A 21,531-nucleotide genomic window follows, 5' to 3' on the forward strand; every position below is an offset into this window, starting at 1 on the left:
CGCTTTGGAATATTTTCTTTGAACATAACAGGATAAGACAATAGCCAAGGTATCACTCTAGGCATCTATTTCAACTCAACAATCTTTATCTATTCTGGGTCTACTAAGTGGTCAGGTTCGAGCAGAGGAGGTCTTATTTGACACCAACCATGGCGATACTTAAAATCAGTCAGGTTTCTCATCAAAGATATCTGGACATGGTGAATCTTGAAAAAAGAATAAGCAAGCATTTTCTTGCTGTTTCATCAAACTGGCAATGCCTGGGGGTTACATGGAGATGTGGGTGCTGAGGCTGATGCAAAGAGGAAGTGAAGTCAAGGGAGGAGAAAAGAGGATCTCATGTCAATGCTCTGAGGAACAGAGAAAAGTTATTATCAAGTTATTGACTAATCAGAACAACGAAGAACCATAAACCTTTGGTATTTATGATCCTGGAGATGTAGACACTAACTATATAGGAAAGAACATTCTGGCTCTAAGCCTTTAGAGGTCTTACCTAAGATCACATTAAGGTCTGGAAAATGACCAAAATGTAAACATGAACTCAATCATGTCGATGGTTACTGTTTCATCAACCACAAATGTATTGTGAATGATTTTTATCAGTGTCAAATTAGAATAAACTATGCTTCTTAGGAACTGCAAACTGCTCCTCCCCATGAGCAGTATGTTCTCTGGGATAGGAGAAAAATTAAAACGTGTAATGAGAGTGCAGAGTGAAGAGAACAGCCACAGAAAAGCTTAGTGTCTCTACCATGAAACACACTTGTAGGGCCAGTGGAGGCTTCTGGGCTGAGCTAATGTCTAAACTGGTTCCTTGAAGGATAAAGAGGGATTCCACAAGGGAAGAGAGAGGAGGAGGGATGCTGTGCCACACTAAGGAAATAGCTGGTGGGTAGGATCAGAGGCAAAGAGGACTGGCATGCTGGAGGCAGAGGGAGGAGTTTGCTGTGTCTGGGACACTGGGTGCTGGGTGGGATGTAGTGACAGATGAGGCCGAGACATGAATAGCCCCCCCCCCAATACTGTAGGACTTTCAGCTGTGTCGGGGAGTTTGGAATTCATCTCAAAGCACTGGGGAAATAAAGGAATTTAAAACAAGGGAACACAATTAATTGTGCATGAATTTTGGAAAGGAATTCATGACTGCTGAGGGGGAAGACTGGGAGGAGGCAGTCAGTACAAAAGGAATGAAAACAGTCAGTAGGCTGTTGCAGTATTCCAGAAGACAGAGTGTCATCAGGTGGAGCATGGGGAATGAGGATGGAGCAGAGATAATTGGATTTGAATATCCAGGCACTACAATTATAGAATTTGATGATAAACAGTCATAAATGAGTAGGTCATTAGGGGATAGGAAAATTAAAAATTATTCTGAAATACCTGGGCAATCAGCTCCCTGGCTGAAGAACCTTCTGGAAGGTAACAGAGCACTATACTCAGTTTAACAGTTGTGACAACAGAGTCTTAAGGAAGTACTGTACTTGCTCGTCATCAGTGAAATCAGCCAGAATTCTATAGGGGATCTCCCTCAACTGTTGTAACATGGTTGTGTTCTGCCTAGAGTCATAAAATCTCAGTGAGATTCTCCATGGAAAAATAACTTGCCTCACAGGCATTTTTAGTCTCAGGGTGCTCTTGGCCTCTCCATGTTCTCTGGTTGACTTGGGGGTAAGAGCGGGAGAAGGGATCCTAGCCAGTGTTAGTGGTGTGCTCATCTATTTTCTGAGGGGAGCTGGTCATTTCAAAGGAGAAAGAATTAGAATTGCTGAGTAAGAGATATCTAAACTTGGATGAAAGGTTTCCTATCTCTACATGGAGGTTTTCCAGTCCTAAACTGGAAGGACAAAAATGCCAAATATGCTTTGTGGCTGTGAGGTGTCTAATGCAACCCCAGGGCATGATTCATGTACTCACCCCTTCTCCGCCATTTTCAACGGTGTTCGCAAGCATTTCTTGCAGTGCTCTGACAGATAAGGACTGTTCCAGCACGAAATTGCAGACACAGAGATCTGGAGGAATGTACTGTGGAAATAAAACCAGAGTGAGGATGCCTGCTCATACCAGCCAGGGATCAGTCACACAGTGGCATCACAAAGGCACTGGCATCTACAAACTAAAATGACAGCTGCTGGGATGGATCGAAATGTAACAAGGCAGCTTTGCCTTAACTTAGGATGGGGTTTAAGTTGGATTGTAAAGGATGAAAGGAAGCAAAGCTTCAAGGGAGCAGTGGCTAAAATGTCAGGATCAGCTTCAATGAAGCCTGGTGGTACGTAAGGGTGAAGAGCACACACAGCCCTGTTGAAGAAGGGACAGGAAGGAAAGAAAAGGCTCATGTACACTCAAGACTAAGTGAAGCCAAAGGAAGAAATCCACTGATGTCTCATCCACAAGAATTCACAGGACAGAACTAGATAAAGTGTGACTTTAGACTATAACAACCAACATAGGAAATCTGCTTATTTGTGAAGAAAACCTAGATTTGATCACGCATAAAGAGGCAGCAAGGGGATTAAAAGCTACATAAACATAGGTCTGAACAAGGAAAGGTCCACATAAGAACTTATGACCCCTATAATAACCATTCTAATGTATTAGAGTGAATCACTTAGCATGGATCGGTTATCACCATGACATTAGCATTTGTTCTGGATATTTCTTACCAATGGTTAAAGCACCTACTCTGAATACTGCTGGTAATAGCTAACACTCATCAAGTGAGCATGTTTTCTATGCCAGGCACTCTTCTAAATGTTCTGCATACATTAACACACCTAGTCTGTTAAAGCATGAAGTAAGATGGGCACTCCTAATGCCCCAGTAAATAGCCCAGGAAACTAAGGCATAAGATATTCAGGTTATCTGCAAAAGTAGTGTATTTGGCTAAGTCAGATTTACATGGAGACTGTCTCTAGGGTTCATGTGTTTAACCCTATACTGTTCCCTGTACTAAAGAAGACAGTAAAGATGTTTTTCCCCTACAATTAGAACATTTTAGATTAGCAAATATTTAAGTACTGCATTTCTATAAATACAGTGTTTGATATTGAGGAAGTTATAAAAAACAAGGCCATTGCCCTTAGGACCTTACAATCCAGTTTCATCTTACTGTATGGTATCCTTGGGAATACAACTTGTGACTGTCTTAAATGCCCATCCTTTCTTTGATAGTACATCAGCGTGATGAGAAATGTGGGCCTGTGAGGTAGATGGACATGAGATGTGGTGCTGGCAGAAGGAATCTCACAGACAGCCTATGTCTTTTTTTTTTTTCCTGAGCAACCTGCTAGTACAAAACACCGGGTTCAGCCTTCAGCATAAAGCCTGTTTAAAGAAAAATAATACAGATAACAAAACGTCTTAACTGACAGAGTCATGACCTCAATCACACAATCTTGAGCTCTCTCAAAAAGGAGTTAGCCATGAAATAAGCAAGAGAACCACAGCTGTATCCAGGTAGCTGTGTCTGGCCATCAGAATATCCTTTGTGAGTACATGTCCTCTAAGCTGATGTCAGATTGTCTGTGCCTGAGCATTGCCCCACATGTGTCTTAATGCTGTGCTTGTATCCTCAAAAGACCTTGCCTTTGGTGCTTCTGATGGAACACTTGCCCCATCTCTGTGAGCTTTTCTAGAGAAACAGAAGGAAAAAAAATCCCTAAAAAGGAGATCTGGTTTACCATGGTTTGGGAGGGAAAAAGGGTCACCTTATCCCAAGCACGTCCCATATACCTCATAAATATTCATGAAACCTTTAAAACAGTACACAACATAGAACCCACTGTGCTGTTATGCCTGCTTTGGGACGGCCCACTCCAAAGTCTCTTTGGAGTGCTTGCTTTGCTAAGTAAACCCCTTAAACTGTGCATCTCAAATACAGCTTTCCTTTGAGAAGAACAGAAAAGCAGTTTCCCCCAACCCCTCACCGTCTGTTCTTCAGGATAGGAACCAGTAACTGACAGCTATTCCTAATGCTTCAAAACAGGCAAAACTGTTTCCATGGAGTCTGATTTAAAGGTAAAGGTAGCCCTTTACTATGAGTTGGGTCACTTCCCAGATGTGTGTTCTACATTTAAAAAACAAAGATAATGGAACTGACTGTTTTACGTTACTTTTATTTTCATGTGTTTGTATATTTCTCATCTCTTCCCAACCTCAATGTTCTGAAAAATAAGAATTTGCTGTCCTAAATGTAAGATGATGTCCTATATGTTGGAACTACTGGGGATGTTTTCAATTTTAAGACCCATCGTTGAAGTATTTATCTAGAAATGGACCATCCTATCCCAAAGGTTACTAGCTATGGTTGTGGTGGTATTGTGTTCCCCAAAATATTGTGCACCCTAATAAACTTATCTGGGGTCATAGAACGGAACAGCCACTAGATACAGAGGCTATTAAATGGTGGCACTCACGCCTTTAATCCTAGCATTCCAGAGGCAGAAATCCATCTGGGATCTCTGTGAGTTCAAGGCCACATTGGAAACAGCCAGGCAAGGTGACACACGCCTTTAATCCCAGGGAGTGATGGTAGAAGGCAGAAAGACATATAAGGTATGAGGACCAGGAGCTAGAAGCATTTGGCCTGGTTAAGCATTTGGCCTGGTTAAGCATTCAGGCTTTTGAGCAGCAGTTCAGCTGAGACCCATTCTGGATGAGGACTCAGAGGCCTCCAGTCTGAGGAAACAAGACCAGCTGAGGAACTGGCAAGGATGAGGTAGCTGTGGCTTGTTCTGCTTCTCTGATCGTCCAGCATTCACACCAATACCTGGCTTCGGATTTGTTTTAATTAATAAGACCTTATAACAATTCATGCTACATATGGTGACTTCCATTTTGAAGTACTTTTCTACTAAGGATTTGAGGGGATACTTTTCTGTTTCTGGTCTTTCTCCACAAGGTCTACCTAATCAGGAAATCTAAAAGCCGTGTTGTTGTAGAATTCTGGTAGAACAGGAATTTCCCTGGTTCTCATCACACCAGTTTAACCAAGGAGAAAGTGTTAAGAACCTACAAAGAATATCATATTATTTTTATTTCACAGTCTTTTGCTTTGTTTTCAAAGTTCATTTCTAAAGCAGGTGATTAATTCATTTTCATGGAACTCAAGACAGCAGGCAGCTGAGTCTCACATCCAGTAGAGCATGTGTTGCACTACTATAAGTAGTGTGCAAATATATGACCAAGTATTTCCCCAGAGACTTTATGCTATAAGCATATGCCACCAAACACAGTATCTCAAAATATGCCATCTTAGGAAATTTTATAGAGATGTGTCTACCTGGACTTCATGTCATCAGAATAGAAAACAGAAACATTCAGTCTTTCTTCCTACTTGACTTCTTTAGACCATGGAATTTGGAGATTTTCCATTCAGAAAGATCTGCAGTTAAATTTTGTATTTGAATGGGGGCTAGTAACTTAAGGCCTCATTATACATGTCTTTAATAACCAACCTATTTCGTCAATTCCCTTCACAGCCCCAGCTATCCGAGACCTTTTCATATGGGAGATTCCCTGATCTATCAACCATTTCTCTCAGGATGGTTTGCTTGGAGAGGAGATAGGAGCTCTTGTCTCGGCCATCATTCATTAATATGGAGGGGTGATGACAACATGGACAATTGGCATGCTAGAATTGTATCTGTCCTTTCCCTCCAGGTACTAAAATAATCAAGGAAATACTTTCGTGAGTGGTATGAATAGGTACATTTAGGCAGGGAATGGTTTGCATCAGGAGGATGTATCTCAAATGGGAGAACCTTTCAGATCCCGATGGTTTTGTTTTTGTATCTCTAGCATGTGGACCCTGCCTGCAACTCTTTATATTTGGGAAAGTGATCCTGTCACTTTAATAGCACACAGAATAATGCGTGGGCAGTGTCAAGGGAGAGAAGGGAGTAACAGAAATATCTGGAGGAAAACAAAATGCAACTTGTGACATGAATGAGCACAGAGTCATCTGACCTGCAATGCCAGCTGCCATCCTTAATTAAACTCCAAACTGGACTGAGTTCCCACCTCTGCACCCCTGAAGAATGAGCAAAGGCCACTTGCTCATCAAAGCTCATTTGTCTGCCTTCAGGAGAGTCTCTCAGGAGGCCAGCTCATTGTCTTGATGCTGGGGAGCCTGTGCCTCAGTCACTCTGTCTGCCAGACATCGGGCACATATTTGATGATTCTCGGCACGGAGAGAGACTCTGTTGACATCTGTTCTGAAATAGTTCCTCATCACTCTCCCAGGCCTGTCCTTAGCCTACACAAGCATTTCATTTCAAAGTGTCCTACAGAAAACCTTGAGATGCCAGGGCCCTGGAAAGCCAGGAACAAGTCTTCATTTAGCCCCACTATGTGTAAAATTGCAAGGAGGTAGGTTTATTTATCCTCCATACTCTATAAACTTACACAACAGCATAATTTTTCTGAGGCTTCTGCACCCTAATTGGTGGGAATCTGATGTCACTATCAGTAGAGCATTTCACATTTAAGTACCCCACAAGAGACATTCCACATTGTAGTAGTAGTACATATTAGTAAAGCCTTCAAGGAAGCAAGGCAAGGAGTCAATAATGAGGAGGAGAATCACCACCTCTCCCTCACAAAGTTAACCACAGTCTGTTTTCACTTGTCTAGGTTTTGATGTGCTGAAGTCCAACTATTTAAAAGGCAGTGGGCTCTCTGTAAAACTGGTCTGATTCTATTTAGTACCCTAGTAGGTAAAGCAGGGCATGTTCAGTTCTCTGTAATCTAATATCATCCAGATATGCATGGCTCATAGTAACTGTTGCTGTGGACAAATCGCACTGAGTCTCCCTGGCTGAGTCATTTCTCCAGACCTCCTGCTCAGGATTTAACATTTTTTTCTCCCATTGTTATGATCTTCTTTGACTTCCCTGTTCATTCATCTGTTTCACACAGCGCCATATCTCTGTGATGCACCCTTTATGTGAATAGATGGCCCTCAATGCAAGTTAGAATGCTCTGTGCAGAATGACACTGTTGTAGGACGGCCCAAGTTCAAATCTCTGTCCTAAAGGTTGTGAACTAAGTGATGTGAAGCAAGTAATTTGGTTTCTCTGTTCCTTAGCTTCCTGCTTTGTAAAATAGTATCTCCTCAAACATTTTACGTTTGAAGAGCTTAAAAACTGAATGCAGGCAATGGACACTTGAGTTATGAAAGAGGACATAAAGCTAATTGTTTTTCTAGTTTTAACTCTTATTTCTTTTCATTTTTTTGGTCGTGGATGAGTGCATAAAGTTACATTTGATAGTGCAAGTGAAACTTCCAATGTGAATCTCCATAGCTTCAGAATGGCTATTCTAATAGACATTCATTGAGATGTACAGACTTTGGGTCTAGTTAATTTCAGTATATGAAGTTTTTGATTTGTAAGTTCTTTATAATAAAGTTTTAATATTTTTTAAAAGTTCAAAATTGGGGCCAGTGTTTAGTAAATACTTAATGTTAGACGATGTTCAAAGAAGAAGGATGAGTTGAAGTATCAGTAGCTAATTTAAATATTCATTTATTTGGAACTTCTGTTTTTGAAGTCACTATTTTGTATAGAAACAAAGCAAAGTCTCTGACCTTCAAGAATGTGATCTAGTAGCATGTTCAGGAAACAAAGGGATAATTTCCAGACTGTGAAACAAGTTATCCATATTTGAGTGAGGAAGGCTACCAGAAGAACCATGTTGAAGGTGGTAGAAGTAGGCAAAGGTGGCAGTGGTGGGGTGGGAGGGATGGGGTCGGTGGATGGGTGCATGAAGAGTTGATCCTTGTGAAAATGCTTTTGTCAGGGTAGAGCTACCAAGACTAGGAAGTGAGCAGTGAGGTGAAAGAAAGAGGCAACAGTGTCTGGTACCTTATTTTCAAAGGAAACACAGATGTTATCTTTACAGCAATGGGTAGCATTAAAGAAAGTTATGTAGGAAGTAATATGATGCACTTTGTATCTTTGAAAAATCGTTGCAGGTATGCTGTAAAGTGATACAGGTGAAGGGAAAGACAAATTAGGAGATTATTTTAGTAGGTAATGGCTTGAATTAAAGAAGTGGCAGGAGGGATGGAGATAATGGATGCATGTTGCTGGAGGGCTTCTCTCCAGGCTCCACCAAGCCCCGAAGTCCCACAATCCACATATAAAATAATCACTCAGACGCTTATATTATTTATAAACTGTATGGCCGTGGCAGGCTTCTTGCTAACTGTTCTTTTATCTTAAATTAACCCATTTCTATAAATCTATACCTTGCCACGTGGCTGGTGGCTTACTGGCGTCTTTACATGCTGCTTGTCCTGGCCGTGGCTGCAGTGTCTCTCCCCCCTTCTTCCTGTTTCCCCAATTCTCCTCTCTCCCTGTCCTGCCTATACTTCCTGTCTGGTCACTGGCCATCAGTGTTTTATTTATATAGAGCAATATCCACAGCAGATGCATTCAGAAAATCTTGAGATAATTAGGAAAGATGTGGCATGGTGACTAATTGGTTATGGGGAATAAGGAAAAAGAGGGTGACCAGGTTACCATTGGTGGGATAGGGTACAAATAGTGAGTGATCAGTAAGGCCAAGTCATGGTGAGAGCCCAGTAACAACAGTTTCACTCAGGACATTACCACATTACCCACTGCAAGATGGTTCAGCAGATGACAGGAGATGGGTGAACTCTCTGTGATAATGTGGAGGTATTTCCTAGATATCCGTAAAGATACACTGATCAGGGAGAAGAGGAGGAATGTCAGAAACTGGTACGTATTCCCACTCAAGGGGAATTACTAAAGTCCATCTAATTAATATCCCCTCCTTTCCCAAGTTCATCACGTAACCAGTAACTATTTAAGGAACATAAAAATACATATCTAGTGTTGTACTAGCTACTGTGTGAACCAAGAAGCCAAGTAAGACATGGTTCCTATCTTCTAATGAAATTTTAACCAATTTGAAGAAGTCTTTCCTGAGCATGGTACTTTATAAACAAAACAAGTGCACAAAAACATACACATACCCACATGCATGCATATTCACATACATGTACACAGACACACACACACTCCTGCTACTACTCCTATGCTAAGAAGCTTGGTATGTAAAGACTGGTATGAACCCTTTGGGGATGTTGTGATTAAGAAAGTCACCCAGATAGGACCTTGGTCAGAAGGGATAAACATGTTCCTTTCTATCAAACAAGAAGACCTTTTGTACATAGAAAGGATTCAAATTTTTGTTTCATGAGTGGTTAAGGTGAGCTCTCTACTTTCTGTATTGTTCCTTTCTGTCTGAAAACACCATTAATTGAAGTAGTATTTTCCAAGTTAAAGGACTGTTAAGAGATGAAGACGAGGGCAAGTGGTGGTTAGCATCATGAAAGACTGTTCCAGGAAGGGATGAATACAGTTTTCATGGAACCTGAGTTTCTGCAAGAGTGGGTTGCTATAAAGAGAAGGATTGGCTTTTTCTTAATGTCTGTCCCATCCCACTGGGTGGTCTCTCTCATTTGTACCTCTGCCACAGTGCTGCCTGCCTTAGACTTTTACTAGAGCCAAATCAATGCAGAATCCAACCTCAGGCTTTCAGTTTCCCAAACTATGAACTGAATAAACTTTTTTTAAATACAGCCCCAGCCTCAGATATTTTGCTACAACAGTGGAAAACTGATGAATACATCCCCTTTTTACTCTATCATGCTGTTTGAGATTGTCTAGTCAAGGAACAAGTACAGTTGGTGTTCATTGTCCTGTATTTTAAATTGTGTAGACAAAGGAAGTCTCTTTCTCAAGGGGCACTATGTCTGCTGGTGCAACACTGGCCTCAGTCCCTAGTAACCTAGCTTCTATATCCACAGTGTATACTCCATCTTATGACACTGTTTCAAACAGGACTGATTACCATGTCCTCAAGATAGCTCAATGTGGCTCTATTAAAAGACGTGAATAAGAATATTCTCCAAGCCTTCTTGTATAGAAAATCATTCTTTTCTTTTAAAAAATATGCTAAGTCAGTGAGACTCCATTAATACTGGAATGAATTTGGATAAGACTGGTATCTCGTGGTACAGCATCAGGACATAAAGGGATAGGTGCATAGTTTGTATTCAGGAGCTTTGAGTATACAGACATTATCTCATCCACCTACAGGAGACATGAGCTCATTATGAACTTCCAATCAATTATTGATAATGCATAATTATTTGTACTGTGCTTATAACTCAAAAGCAGAACCAGTCATCAACCAAATACCCACATTCTACACCAACCAGATTTCTCTTAAATATTTATACAGTTGAATACTTTTCAAATTTAACTCTGTTGCCCCTAAAGGTTGTTGATAGCTTATAAAGAGAAGTATATGGTGAATGTTTAAAGTCAAAGATTTTGCTTAGCTTCTGGATTTCTGAAAAAAAATAAAGATGGTTAATTGTTTTATGACCATGTTAGAAGTAAGTCAGTTGAGATACAGAGGAATTTGATAACATATATACAGGTAAGCAAAGCAAAATAAAAAAAAAACATATAATCCATCCACCTAGCTATCTATGTATCATGTGTCTGGCTATCCATCAATCAATCAATGCAATTTTATATGTATCAATGTACCTATTTACATAGCTTGCACCAGACATTGAACTAAATGCTCTTTAAGTATTGTCATATTTAACATTAAAAACCTTTTGAGAGATGAGATTAAAATATTTTATACAAGAAGAAACTGAGACTCAGGAAGGCTGAAAGGCTTCCTCTAAACCACATTTCTGGAAAGAAGATTTAACCCTTTTTGTAAATTTTATATACTTAATTGCTATTTTAATTATATAAATTTGTGAGGCACAATGTAACAATTTGATTCCCCACCCCTCTCTTTGTTTATACGATATGTAGAGATCTAATCAGTGTAAATTAAAAAGCTTCATCTCCATAAACAATTTAATTTTGGTTTTTTGAGACAGGGTTTCTCTATGTAGCTTTGTGCCTTTCCTGAATCTTGCTCTGTAGACCACGCTGGCCTCGAACTCACAAAATCCGCCTGCCTCTGCCTCCCAAGTGCTGAGATTAAAGGCATGCACCACCACTACCCGGCTACAATTTAAATTTTTATTAACTTGTAATAATTGTACTTATAAATTTGGCACAGGGTTATATTTCAAACAGGTATGCCATGTGTACTGATCAATTCAAATAAAGTTAATATTTTCATTTCCTTACAGGACTTTGTCTTGGCGATCTTAACGAGGAGCTCCTGTCTTCCAATTATTCATGAAATGTTACCATTTATCATGAACTATTGTCCCCCACCACCATTCTGTTGGGTCATTTATATCTTGAATTTCAAACCCAGCTTTCCAACTCATTCTGCATCAGTATCCCAGAGGAGAAAATGAACTTTTTAGAATTCTAATCTCACTGGGCCACCTCTCTCCCAAATCGCATGCTTTAAAATGAAGTTCAGAATTGCATATTAGTTTTTTTTTTTTTTAAATCATCTCAGAAAGACTTGTCCACTATATAATTGTCACTGGAAATGTAAAAGCTGCAGACTGAAGTTCTGGTCTGCTTACAGCTTTAGAAAATTCCTGGCAGGTAAGATTATGCCTGGCTTTGTGAAGTCCTAAAATCTGACATCAGTTAACTAGGTAAACTTTCTATTTGTTCCACAAGGCAATTCAGCTCTGCCGATGACGGGTCAAGCTCCAAACAGAGACAGATACTTGTAAATGCTAAGCCTGTTACATCCTGATTTAAAGCAATTTGAGGGAAGAGAGTTTGTTTCTGTTAAGACCTATAATCCTGAAATCAAATTAAAATGTACAAAACCTTAAGTTATTAAAATATTTAGCTATGGTAAAGGATAATGGGTCTTTTTAAAATATATGTGCACATACATATATGTGTTTGCATGTATGTGTATATACTATTCAAAAAAGTTGAATTCTAAGTTTTTACTTGGCCATTTCTGTTACATCTAAATTGAAACTCACAGCTAGAAGAATGCTTTAGTGGAGATAATCAGGAAGAAATCAAAAGGAAGTAAAGAAGTCTCCTTTTGGTGGCTGGGGAGCCTGCCACAGGAGTGCCATGCTGTCAGCAAAAGCCAGATTCCAGGGTCATGCTCTGGTTTGTGAGCTGTCCCAAGAATCATGGCATCAAGCGAATCTGGAAGTTGAAGCATTTCCTGCCCCACACCAAGTGCAGCTAACAGGTGTTGCACTGGCCCGAGTTCACTCTAACCAAGAGAGAATATTCAGATGGAAAGGGCTGGAATATGCTAATCATGTTCAAGGGGGAAGAGAACACTATCAAATGCCAGGAGCTGTTTATCCTTAATAAAAGAAAAGTAACTTGTGACAGTAAGCTTTAGTAAACACATACTTAGGGAGGATGTTTGTGGAAACATCGGAGAAAAATACCACTGTTTCTGGGAAGTAAGAGCTTCAAAATTCAGGGAAAATAAATTCCCACAAAAGTCTTGCAGAGAAAAACTAATTGAACATGACAATAGAGGAAAAGCCACTCATAACTGTGTCTTTAGCCATGCTCAGATATTCCAGCTGTTTGAATCATACTGGTTGACAGAGTCATGGCAGTCCAGCTTCTTCCAGAGAGAATATTTACAAACTTAGGTGAGGGTGATGTTTGTGACATCAGTTTCTCTTGGAAATGCCTGGGGATTTTTAAATAAAAGCTAATGTAAATATTATCTTGCTTTGGATATACTACTACAGAGACATAGTTGCTTAAGAATCCCCTGGTGCTACATTTCCTATTTGAGGGACCTTTCTCCAGGAGACACTTGGAAAGAATAAGCCATGTAATTGTGAGGTGGGTCTCCAACTCATTTTCAAGAGATACTGCAGAACAGGACCAATAAGCAAAAGCATGTCCCCGAGGTGCTGATTCTCAATCTAGAGCCTTCTTTAAGTCACTTCACTTATCAAAGCACAAAAACTCACTTTAACACTAACCCTGTAAGGAGAGATCTTCTCTGACAAGGTCTCAGCTAGAAGGAACACTGAGCTACCCTGAAAACCTGAATCCTGCCAAACACCCATTATTTCTGGCAGTTAGGGACAGTGTTATCAAGAGCCTGTGGAAATCAATGCTATAAACCTCATGTTCTTAAAAATAAGAAAGAGGGGAGAGAGCCAAGGAATAGGAAAAAAAAATGTTGGGCAGCTGGTTTATAAAATGCCTGCTGGGAAAAGCATAAGTGACAGGTTGGATGGTTGATTTGGTTCTCTATTGAGCCAACTTTTTCTTTCTGCCTGGCAGTACATGGCTGGCATGTTAAACAACTAAGGTGCCAATAGATGGCAACTTGAAACTTGTGGCATCGAGAGAGGCGAACTGTACTAATGATCAGCAGTAATGTCTACAGCTGATGTGCAGAGATCCCTAAAGCACTGACTTTTCCTGTGGCTCTAAAGTAAATAAAAATGTATAAATGAGTATAGAATGTGTAAGGCGTAAAACCGAAACTTACCCCCGTGGATAGCACAGGTCTTACAATAGGCTCTCTGCAGATGCCTAACAGGAACCTGACAACCCTGGCTTTCTAGCTTTCAGCTGGTGTTGGAATGAGACAGTCTGAAGGTGTTATTCTGAAGAGCTGGCACATCCAAGTAGCAGGAATTAGGATGGAAGAAAGGCAGAGTGTCCAATAAAAGAAAGGTTTATGAATAAATTAGGGGATCTGAACATCCACTAGGGAGGAAGGTGGGACACAGGGTGGTGGGATTAGGATAACAAAAGCTAGCAAACAAGGGGAGATAGAGCAAAGCTAAGTGAAACGGGGAGAAGCAAGGTCTAGCCTTAAGATAATGTTCGTGTTTTAGCCTTAAACTTCTTTTCATGTTCACAGAAGGCACACTGAGCATCATTCCCTCTCCCACATATTCCTTTGCTATTTCACTTAACCTTGTGTCTTAGTCATAGTTCATATTTCTGTGATGAAACACCATGACCAAAAGAAACTTGTGGAGGAAAGGCTTATATATCCTGAATCACAGTCCATTAAGAGAAGCCAAGGCAGGAATTCAAATAGGGTAGGAACCCGGAGACAGGTCCTTCTGCATCAAAGCCACAGAGGAATGCTGCTTACTGGCTTCTATCCACAGCTTGCTCAGCTTGCTTTCTTATAGTACTCAGGACCACCAGGCCAGGGGTGGGCTAGGCCCTCCCACATCACTAATGAAGAAAATGACTCTAGGCTAGCCTATAACCTGATCTGGTGGGAGCAATCTCTCAACTGAGGTTCCCCTCCCTCAGATGACTCTAGTTTGTGACAAATTGATATAAAACTAGCCAGCACAGCTCTCTTCTCTTCTGGGTAATGATGAAGCTGATCTTACAGAATTCAGAAACCATGGTGAGATTTTTCTCTGCTGTCACTGAGTGGTACCCAGCAGCAGCCAATATGGGCACTTGTGTATCGCTTGGCCTTCTGGTTGCATAACGGAAAGAAGCTGGAGAATAACATGAAGTTCCCAGGAGAGCTGAGGAAGTGGCATGCTGGAGGGGGAGGCTAACCGAAGACAGAGACACTGCACTGCACTCCTAGCTGCATGGATTGTCAGTACTACTTGCTGCTGGAGAGCATCTGCAGACCAGGCCAGCCTGTGAAGCTCACAGATGCAGGACAGAAGTGGACATGAAGCTTGGGGTAGCTGAGGGCAAGAACAATAGCTTAGCTTCTCAATGTTAGGGTTCCCACCAACCCCTTTTCCCCAACACTTAAACAGAACTAGAATTCCATGTTAGACATATTTTTTCACCCCCTACGTGGTATTTTTGTTTTTAGAGAAGTAAGCATATGACTACAAACTGAGTTCTGGCCTTTGAGAAGTTGGCAAGAAACATGGGCAGATATTCAGAAAATTCACAGTGTTCCAAAGTCTTTGTGAAAATAAGCTTTGTAAATATTTTTCTCAAAGATTGAAAAGTTCTGTTATCTTTCCACAGATAACTCAGTTAACTACTCCTCAACAACCTCCTAGTATCTCAGAAAAACCATCAGTTCTAGATATTCACATTTTCACAGGGCATGCAGCATTCATCCCAGATATTCATGATGCAGCTGTCGTGCACAGTTAGCATTGCTAGAGAGTGGCTGCAGGAAGGGAGGAGGGGCTTGTTATGATAGGGAAGAAGAGAGGTGGGTGAGGGACAAGTAACTCAGAGAAAGTTGGGAAAAGTCATTTAGAAGTCTAATTACTTATAAGTGCACTAAAATATAATTTTATAAAAGGAATTTGAATGGAGATATCCTACATGGAGAGATCATGCTCCTCCCCAAAGCTATAGTTAGAATTTTCTTTGGGCCACCAACCAGCTCCCAAATAAAGACACTGAGACCTATCATGAGTGTTCAGCCTTAGCTTAGGCTTGTCCTATGAGCTAACTTAATTTAATCTGTTTCTATTCATCTATGTTTTGCCCCAGGGCTTTTTTAAACTTTCTTTCATTTTGTATGTCCTACTTTCCTGCTTCCTCCATTTCTGGCTGACTAGCCCCTGGTGTCTCTTTTTCTTTCTTCCCCAAGCCTAAATTCCTCCCCCTACTTACTCTCCCCATTTAAAGTCCTGCCTATACCTCCTCCCTCTCTATTGGCCATTCATCTTTCTATTAGAGCAATCAGGTGCTTTAAGCAGGCAAGGTAAAACAGCAACACATCTTTACCTAGTTAAACAAATATTCTGCAACACAAACAAATAATACATCTTTATACAGTTAAACAAATGCAACACATCTTTGCATAGTTAAACAAATATTCCACAACACAAAGCCACAAGTTAGTATATAAAATCTCAAAGCTGGGATTGAGATACCTCTTATTGAGATGTTGGTTGAGGATTCCCAGAGATGTGTCAGATGATACAAGTTATTGTATTTGTCATTGGTCTTGTTCATTTACTAAAACTAAAGTTGTCAACAATCTTACCCAGCTGTGAAGACTGCAAGTTACATGACTAGCTTGGCAAGATACGCCCATTGGTGCCATAATGGTATGAATGTTATTACAGTAACCAATCACTTTTAAAACTAGGATTTAAGGTCCTCTCCATAATAGAAAACTCCTGCTTGGTACTGTAAACCCAGCTAAGAACTCAGTGTTGGGGAGGTTATAAGTTCAAGGTGAGAAGCTATTAGTGATGTGGGATGTCTTTCTGTATGTTGTGAATATGTGTTGCTCCCATTGCTTAATAAATAAAGCTGCTTTGGCCTATGGTAAGGCAGGATAAGAGCCAGGCAGGAAATCCAAGCAGAAATACAGGGAGAAGAAGGGCAGAGTCTGGGAGACACCAGCCAGTCACCCAAGGAGCAAGATGCCAGCAGACCAGTAATGCCAGGGACACATGGCAATGCATAAATTAATAGAAATGGAATGGGTAAATTTAAGTTATAAGAGCTAGTTAGCAATAAGCCTGAGCAATAGACCAAACAATTATAATATTAAGCCTCTGTGTGATTATTTTATAATTGGCTGTGGGTTTGGACAGGATGCAGAAAAGCCTCTGTCTACATACTAGTATTTATTAGATGGATAGATTATCAAACTGATTTTTAAAGATTTATCTTTATTCTCAAAGACTCATGCAGCTCCTCATCTCCACAAAAGAAGCTTCATTTTTACAATGAGCATCAGTTAATACAGAGATTCATAACTGGTCAAAGCACAGAGAATAAATGACTATAGAGTCACTTAAATGACATCTATTTTCCTTCCCCATTCCTCTGACAAGGTTCAGGTAAGTATCTTGGAAATTCTTGCATGTATGGGGAAGGGAACATGAGGCACTACCCATAGCTGAGGAACTATTGGCATTTGATGACTACTTGGGTGTATGTGTGTGTGTGTGGGGGGGTGAATTTTCTTTAGGACTGTGGTTCCTGGTAGGTTGTCCAGACTCCAGTGAATGATAACACATCCATCTACATACAGCCAATAGTAATTAAATTCAGTGGTTTTTAAAGAAAGGATATGACATTGGTAAGGTGATATGCTTGGGGATCAGAGAGGAGTTGAAATGAGGTAGTGGTGGTTGGATATGATATATCTATGAAACACTTGAAGAGTGTATATATAATGTAAACTTCCATAGATAAGTATATACAAAGACACACACACACACACACACACACACAATTACTAAGTGAATACTTAGTGTGCTACACATACACATTAAAATATCCACTTAGCAATAGGCACTGATTGAGTAGAATGGTAATGGAGAGACAGACCCATTACCACTCTGGGCTATATTGTTTTTAGTGTTGTCATTCTTGCCAGAAAAACTCTAAGAGTGGAAGATAGAAAAATCAACACTGCTAAACTGTGAAGTTTAGCAGGGTCCACTTTTCTCCAAATCTGCATTAGGTGGTCACTGATACCTATCACCCAAAGCAAGAGCCAGCACTGACAAACACAAGGAAGACTATGGAAGATTCATTCTCTTCCTACTTGAATCTAACTCAGAATTTGGATGGAAAAATCATGTCAAATGTTGCTTCAGTTCGACTACCCAAGTGTGCCTGACTGCTCTTTAATCTATAGTGTCTTACCTGCTCTCTGCTAAGTGTCTAACTCACAGACCCAAGGTTTCCCATCAATAACGAACATAGAGAAAGGGTGCCACATAACTGATTATGACTTTTCTTTTTTCCTCTTGGATAGCAAGGAACTCAACATGAAATGATGAATTTGGAAACAGCAGCAGAGAGAATGGACATATCAATAGTCAGAGGGGACTGCATCACCTCTCAAAAGGGAAAGTCCTTGCTCATGATAATCTAAGGACAGTCTGTCAGATCTTATGAAGACAAATGCTTCTAATTAGTGAGTTGCTTTCAGTGGGACTGTCCGTGTATTTTCAGTCAACAGGACGGAAGATGAAAGGCATATATAGTTTCCTATTAAACTTGTACATTTGGGGAAAGAAACAAATTTGTTCAGTACCGTTGCTTCCTACAGCAGGCTGTAAGTTTGAATGTGATACTATTGAGTCCAGATCAGCGGTTTGCTTCATTTTTAAACTATATCAGCATGCCTAAGCTAGCTTGATACTTTGTCATCAACAGTAGTATACCAATCAGGAGACAGGTACCTGAAAGCCAGTGACTGAAAATTTAGCCTTGCTACAAATTCTCAAAGTATGGTCTGAGAACCACGTATATAAAATGTTCAAAAAAAAAATAAAATCAGATTTTTCATTGTTCCAAAGGTGTTTCTTTCATTTTTAAATTCATTGAAAGAAATAAAATTATATTTAAAAAGATAGAGTAATTTCACAAACTGAAAGTCAGGAACAAAAAGAACAAGTTAGTATTTTTCCTGAGAGGCAGATCTGATTAGCTGTATGGAATCTCCCGTAGCCTGTCAAACACACAGGCATCATTCCTATTTCTAAGGCATTAGAAGCACTCTAGGTGCTACATGGGTTGTTGAGACAGGAGGCTTCAGCCCTCCAGTGGTGGGGGCGGGGTAGGCAGTGGCTACGAAACATCAAAAGCCACTGCATTTCCTTTCTTATCAAACTGTACTTGTTTCTACTTTCATAGATTGAGAACTGCAAAAATAATCAGTGGACTCATGACCTATATTTCAAACTCTTGACCACATTTTAGTAAAATCCTTATTAAGATTCTAAAGTTACCTGTCACAAAGGACCAAACACAGAAGGGAAGCTCTGATCCCTCCTTTGCACCCAAAACTAGTCAAGGGCACCCATCCCAGCTGATACAGGTGTGGCTAACCTACACTACAACTCAACTCCTAAGCCGCTGGACCTATCCACAAGGCAGATCAAACTCTAAAGTTTCCCCAGTAACAAGTTACAAAAGCCACTTTACAATTTCCAAAGTCCTAAGCTTACCCACTCCCCAAACCTAGTTTCCCTCAATTTTACACTGCGAAATCTGTCAAGCTCAACATCATTTTTCACTTCAGCAAGAAAGCCCAAAGGCCAGCTAACATTGTGCTCTATGCAGAACGGCTTGCTTGTGCTAATGATCTGATATACAAAGGTAAGAGCACAGGTAGAACTGATGTGGATGTTCTGATTAGAAATATTGAGCACTGCCTTCCCTATGGCTTAAGTCCTTGCACTGGTAAGCACAATAAAATCAGATTTCTAGTCCCAAGCATGGGGCTCTGATGGGAATAACATATTCTGACCAAGGGTTAAGGAGCAGCAACTTCTGACTAAGCTTTGTTCAAGGTCCACTTTGCTACCCCAGCTTAGCATCCTTAAACACAAGGTGTCCTTTCAAATTTGTTTTCATGTGTTGTGTTTGTGAATGTATGTGTTCTTGTGTTTGTGTGTGGAGATGTGCATGTTTGTGTACATGTGCATTTAAAAGTGTGCATATAAAGACTGAAAATCAATGTTTGGGTGTCTTAATAACTTTTGACCTAATTTTTTTTTTCAAAGATAGCTCTCAATGAACCCGGAGCTCACTGATTACATTAGGATGGCAGGCCAACAAGCTTTGGAAATCCCCGTTTCTCTCTATCACTGGAGTTAAAGGCAAACAACCACAATTAGTTTTCTCATGGGGGTTCTTGTGATCTGAATTTAGGTCCTTATGCTTGTATAGTGAGCATTTTATTGCCCAAGCAGCCCTGGGACAAGGTGTTCTTGACATCTATCTATGAGACCCTAGTGATAAAGCCTCAGTTGTTCAGCTTTCAATTTGAAAGCTGGCCAGGGAAAGGAGTGAAATTTTTCTCCTGAACAACAACAATATCCACATCTTTGTGGCTTATTTTTCACAAGGCATATTCTAGTTGTTAACTAACTAAAGTTTTGTGGAAGGGCAATAGTAAGCTTTCTTACATGCATTTCAGGTACTGTCTGCATCTTTAAGTAAAAGAAATGAAGGTATTTGAACATAGGTGTCACAGATTATTAGAGCAATAACTCACATTTCAAGTCAGAAGATGATGCTCAAGGGATTGAAAAGGTAGGGCATTGATTACTTATTCCACCCACTGTACTCAGGCAGAAGTAGAGCTGATCCACCCCAAAGAGATGACATCTCATTCTATTTTGAAGGAAAAATGTCTTAGGATATATATAGTCAAGTGCCAAAGTAGGGCTCTGGGCAAAAATCCTGATGAAAGTATTCTATTAAGAAATGGATCATTAGGTCAAAGGTTTCTTAATTTTTCTAACCATGCTTTAGCTGGGAAAAAACTCAGCTGTTTGAGAGCTGCCTGCAACACCTCTGTGTACCAGTTGTTCTTATGCTCTAAAGACCTTGGACAAAGCTTACTGGAGTTTATGTGAAATGGGAGGAAGATGATGTGGAATATCTTCATGAAGAAAGCAGCATATCCTGGGATGTCCAAGCTAGGGACTTACTGTGGCCATCCCTCGATACAATTCAGATGAAAAAGAAAACACAACACCCATGATTTCTCCAAAGTGGTTTAGAATTATTTAAAATCACCTATTCCCTACATGCCAGAGAGTTGAGAATAAATAAGATATTATGTAAAAATGATTGAAAAACATCTCCTTCCATATGATTTGCTTGGCCCATTATTTAAGAGTGAAACTTTCCCGAGTGAATATATACATCATGAAAAGGAGAAATGAGGTAGTCAGTCTCCATGTCCAGAAATCTTACCATCTGAAAACACTTTAAACATTTCCTTCATGAAACAGTCCTCATTGTGACAGACAGATGCTCTGGCCAGAGAGGTTATTTTGCATAACATTTTACAAGATAGAGAGAGTAAAGTCAGATTCTTTTTTTGAATCACTATCTAGTTTTCTCCGCAAATTCAGTGTGATTTGTAAATTTATGAGTAAGCATTTAGCTTCAGAAGGTCACAAGCATGATCTCAGTTTTATCCTCAGGTTTAGATGGAACAAGGCTTTGAATTTTAAGCTCTAAAACAAATGCAACACCTCATTTTTCTGTGAAAAAGAAGCAACTTGAAAAAAGACTTTTTTCCCCTAATGGCAGAAAAGAGGTACCGCTTTGTGAACTAATTAGTGAGTTCTCAAGTTGATAGAAAGAAAGGAAATAATAGTGCTAATCGAGACCAAAATAGTGGTGATTAGGTCTGAAGAGCAAGGAACTGGGTGCAGAGGTGCCTAGGTGTGAATAATTCTTAGTCATAATTCACCTGGGGCCATTTGCCTGCTGGGAACAAGCAGATGACAAATGAACAGCAGAATCACGGTGCTACTTTACACACAGAATAAATCCTTGGTGGAGATTTCCTCCACTAAGGGACAGATTACTTTTAAATATAAAGGGGCCGGCATTGCCTCTAGCAGGTAAGTCATCGCGGCAGCATTAATAACTCAGGCAGGGAGGAGGACAAGACAGATGAGAAGAGATCTCAAAGGTAAGAGGGTGTGCTTTTCCCTTTCCCTCTTTAACTATGGATCCACCAAATGACAAGTGTATTAATACACTCAACATGAATCACCATTGACATCCATGCTATTACCTGGGACAGCTGTTTCTCTCTCTGTTTCTTGCCTGTTAGAAATGGTAGATCAGACGATGAATGGGAATGTAA

The 21,531-nt window shown here is 40.1% G+C and overlaps 1 protein-coding gene across 1 annotated transcript in view; it reads right to left on the minus strand.

Moving 5' to 3' along the window:
• Ryr3 (ryanodine receptor 3) overlaps positions 1-21,531 on the minus strand; it is a 535,270-nt gene that overhangs the window by 341,373 nt on the left and 172,366 nt on the right. Inside the window, exon 3 of the mRNA XM_076570297.1 lies at positions 1,918-2,025. Within this exon, the coding sequence (XP_076426412.1) occupies positions 1,918-2,025 (108 nt within the window). The remainder of the gene's footprint in view (positions 1-1,917; positions 2,026-21,531) is intronic.

Source organism: Peromyscus maniculatus, chromosome 4 (assembly GCF_049852395.1).
Source record: "Peromyscus maniculatus bairdii isolate BWxNUB_F1_BW_parent chromosome 4, HU_Pman_BW_mat_3.1, whole genome shotgun sequence".
NCBI lineage: Eukaryota > Metazoa > Chordata > Mammalia > Rodentia > Cricetidae > Peromyscus > Peromyscus maniculatus.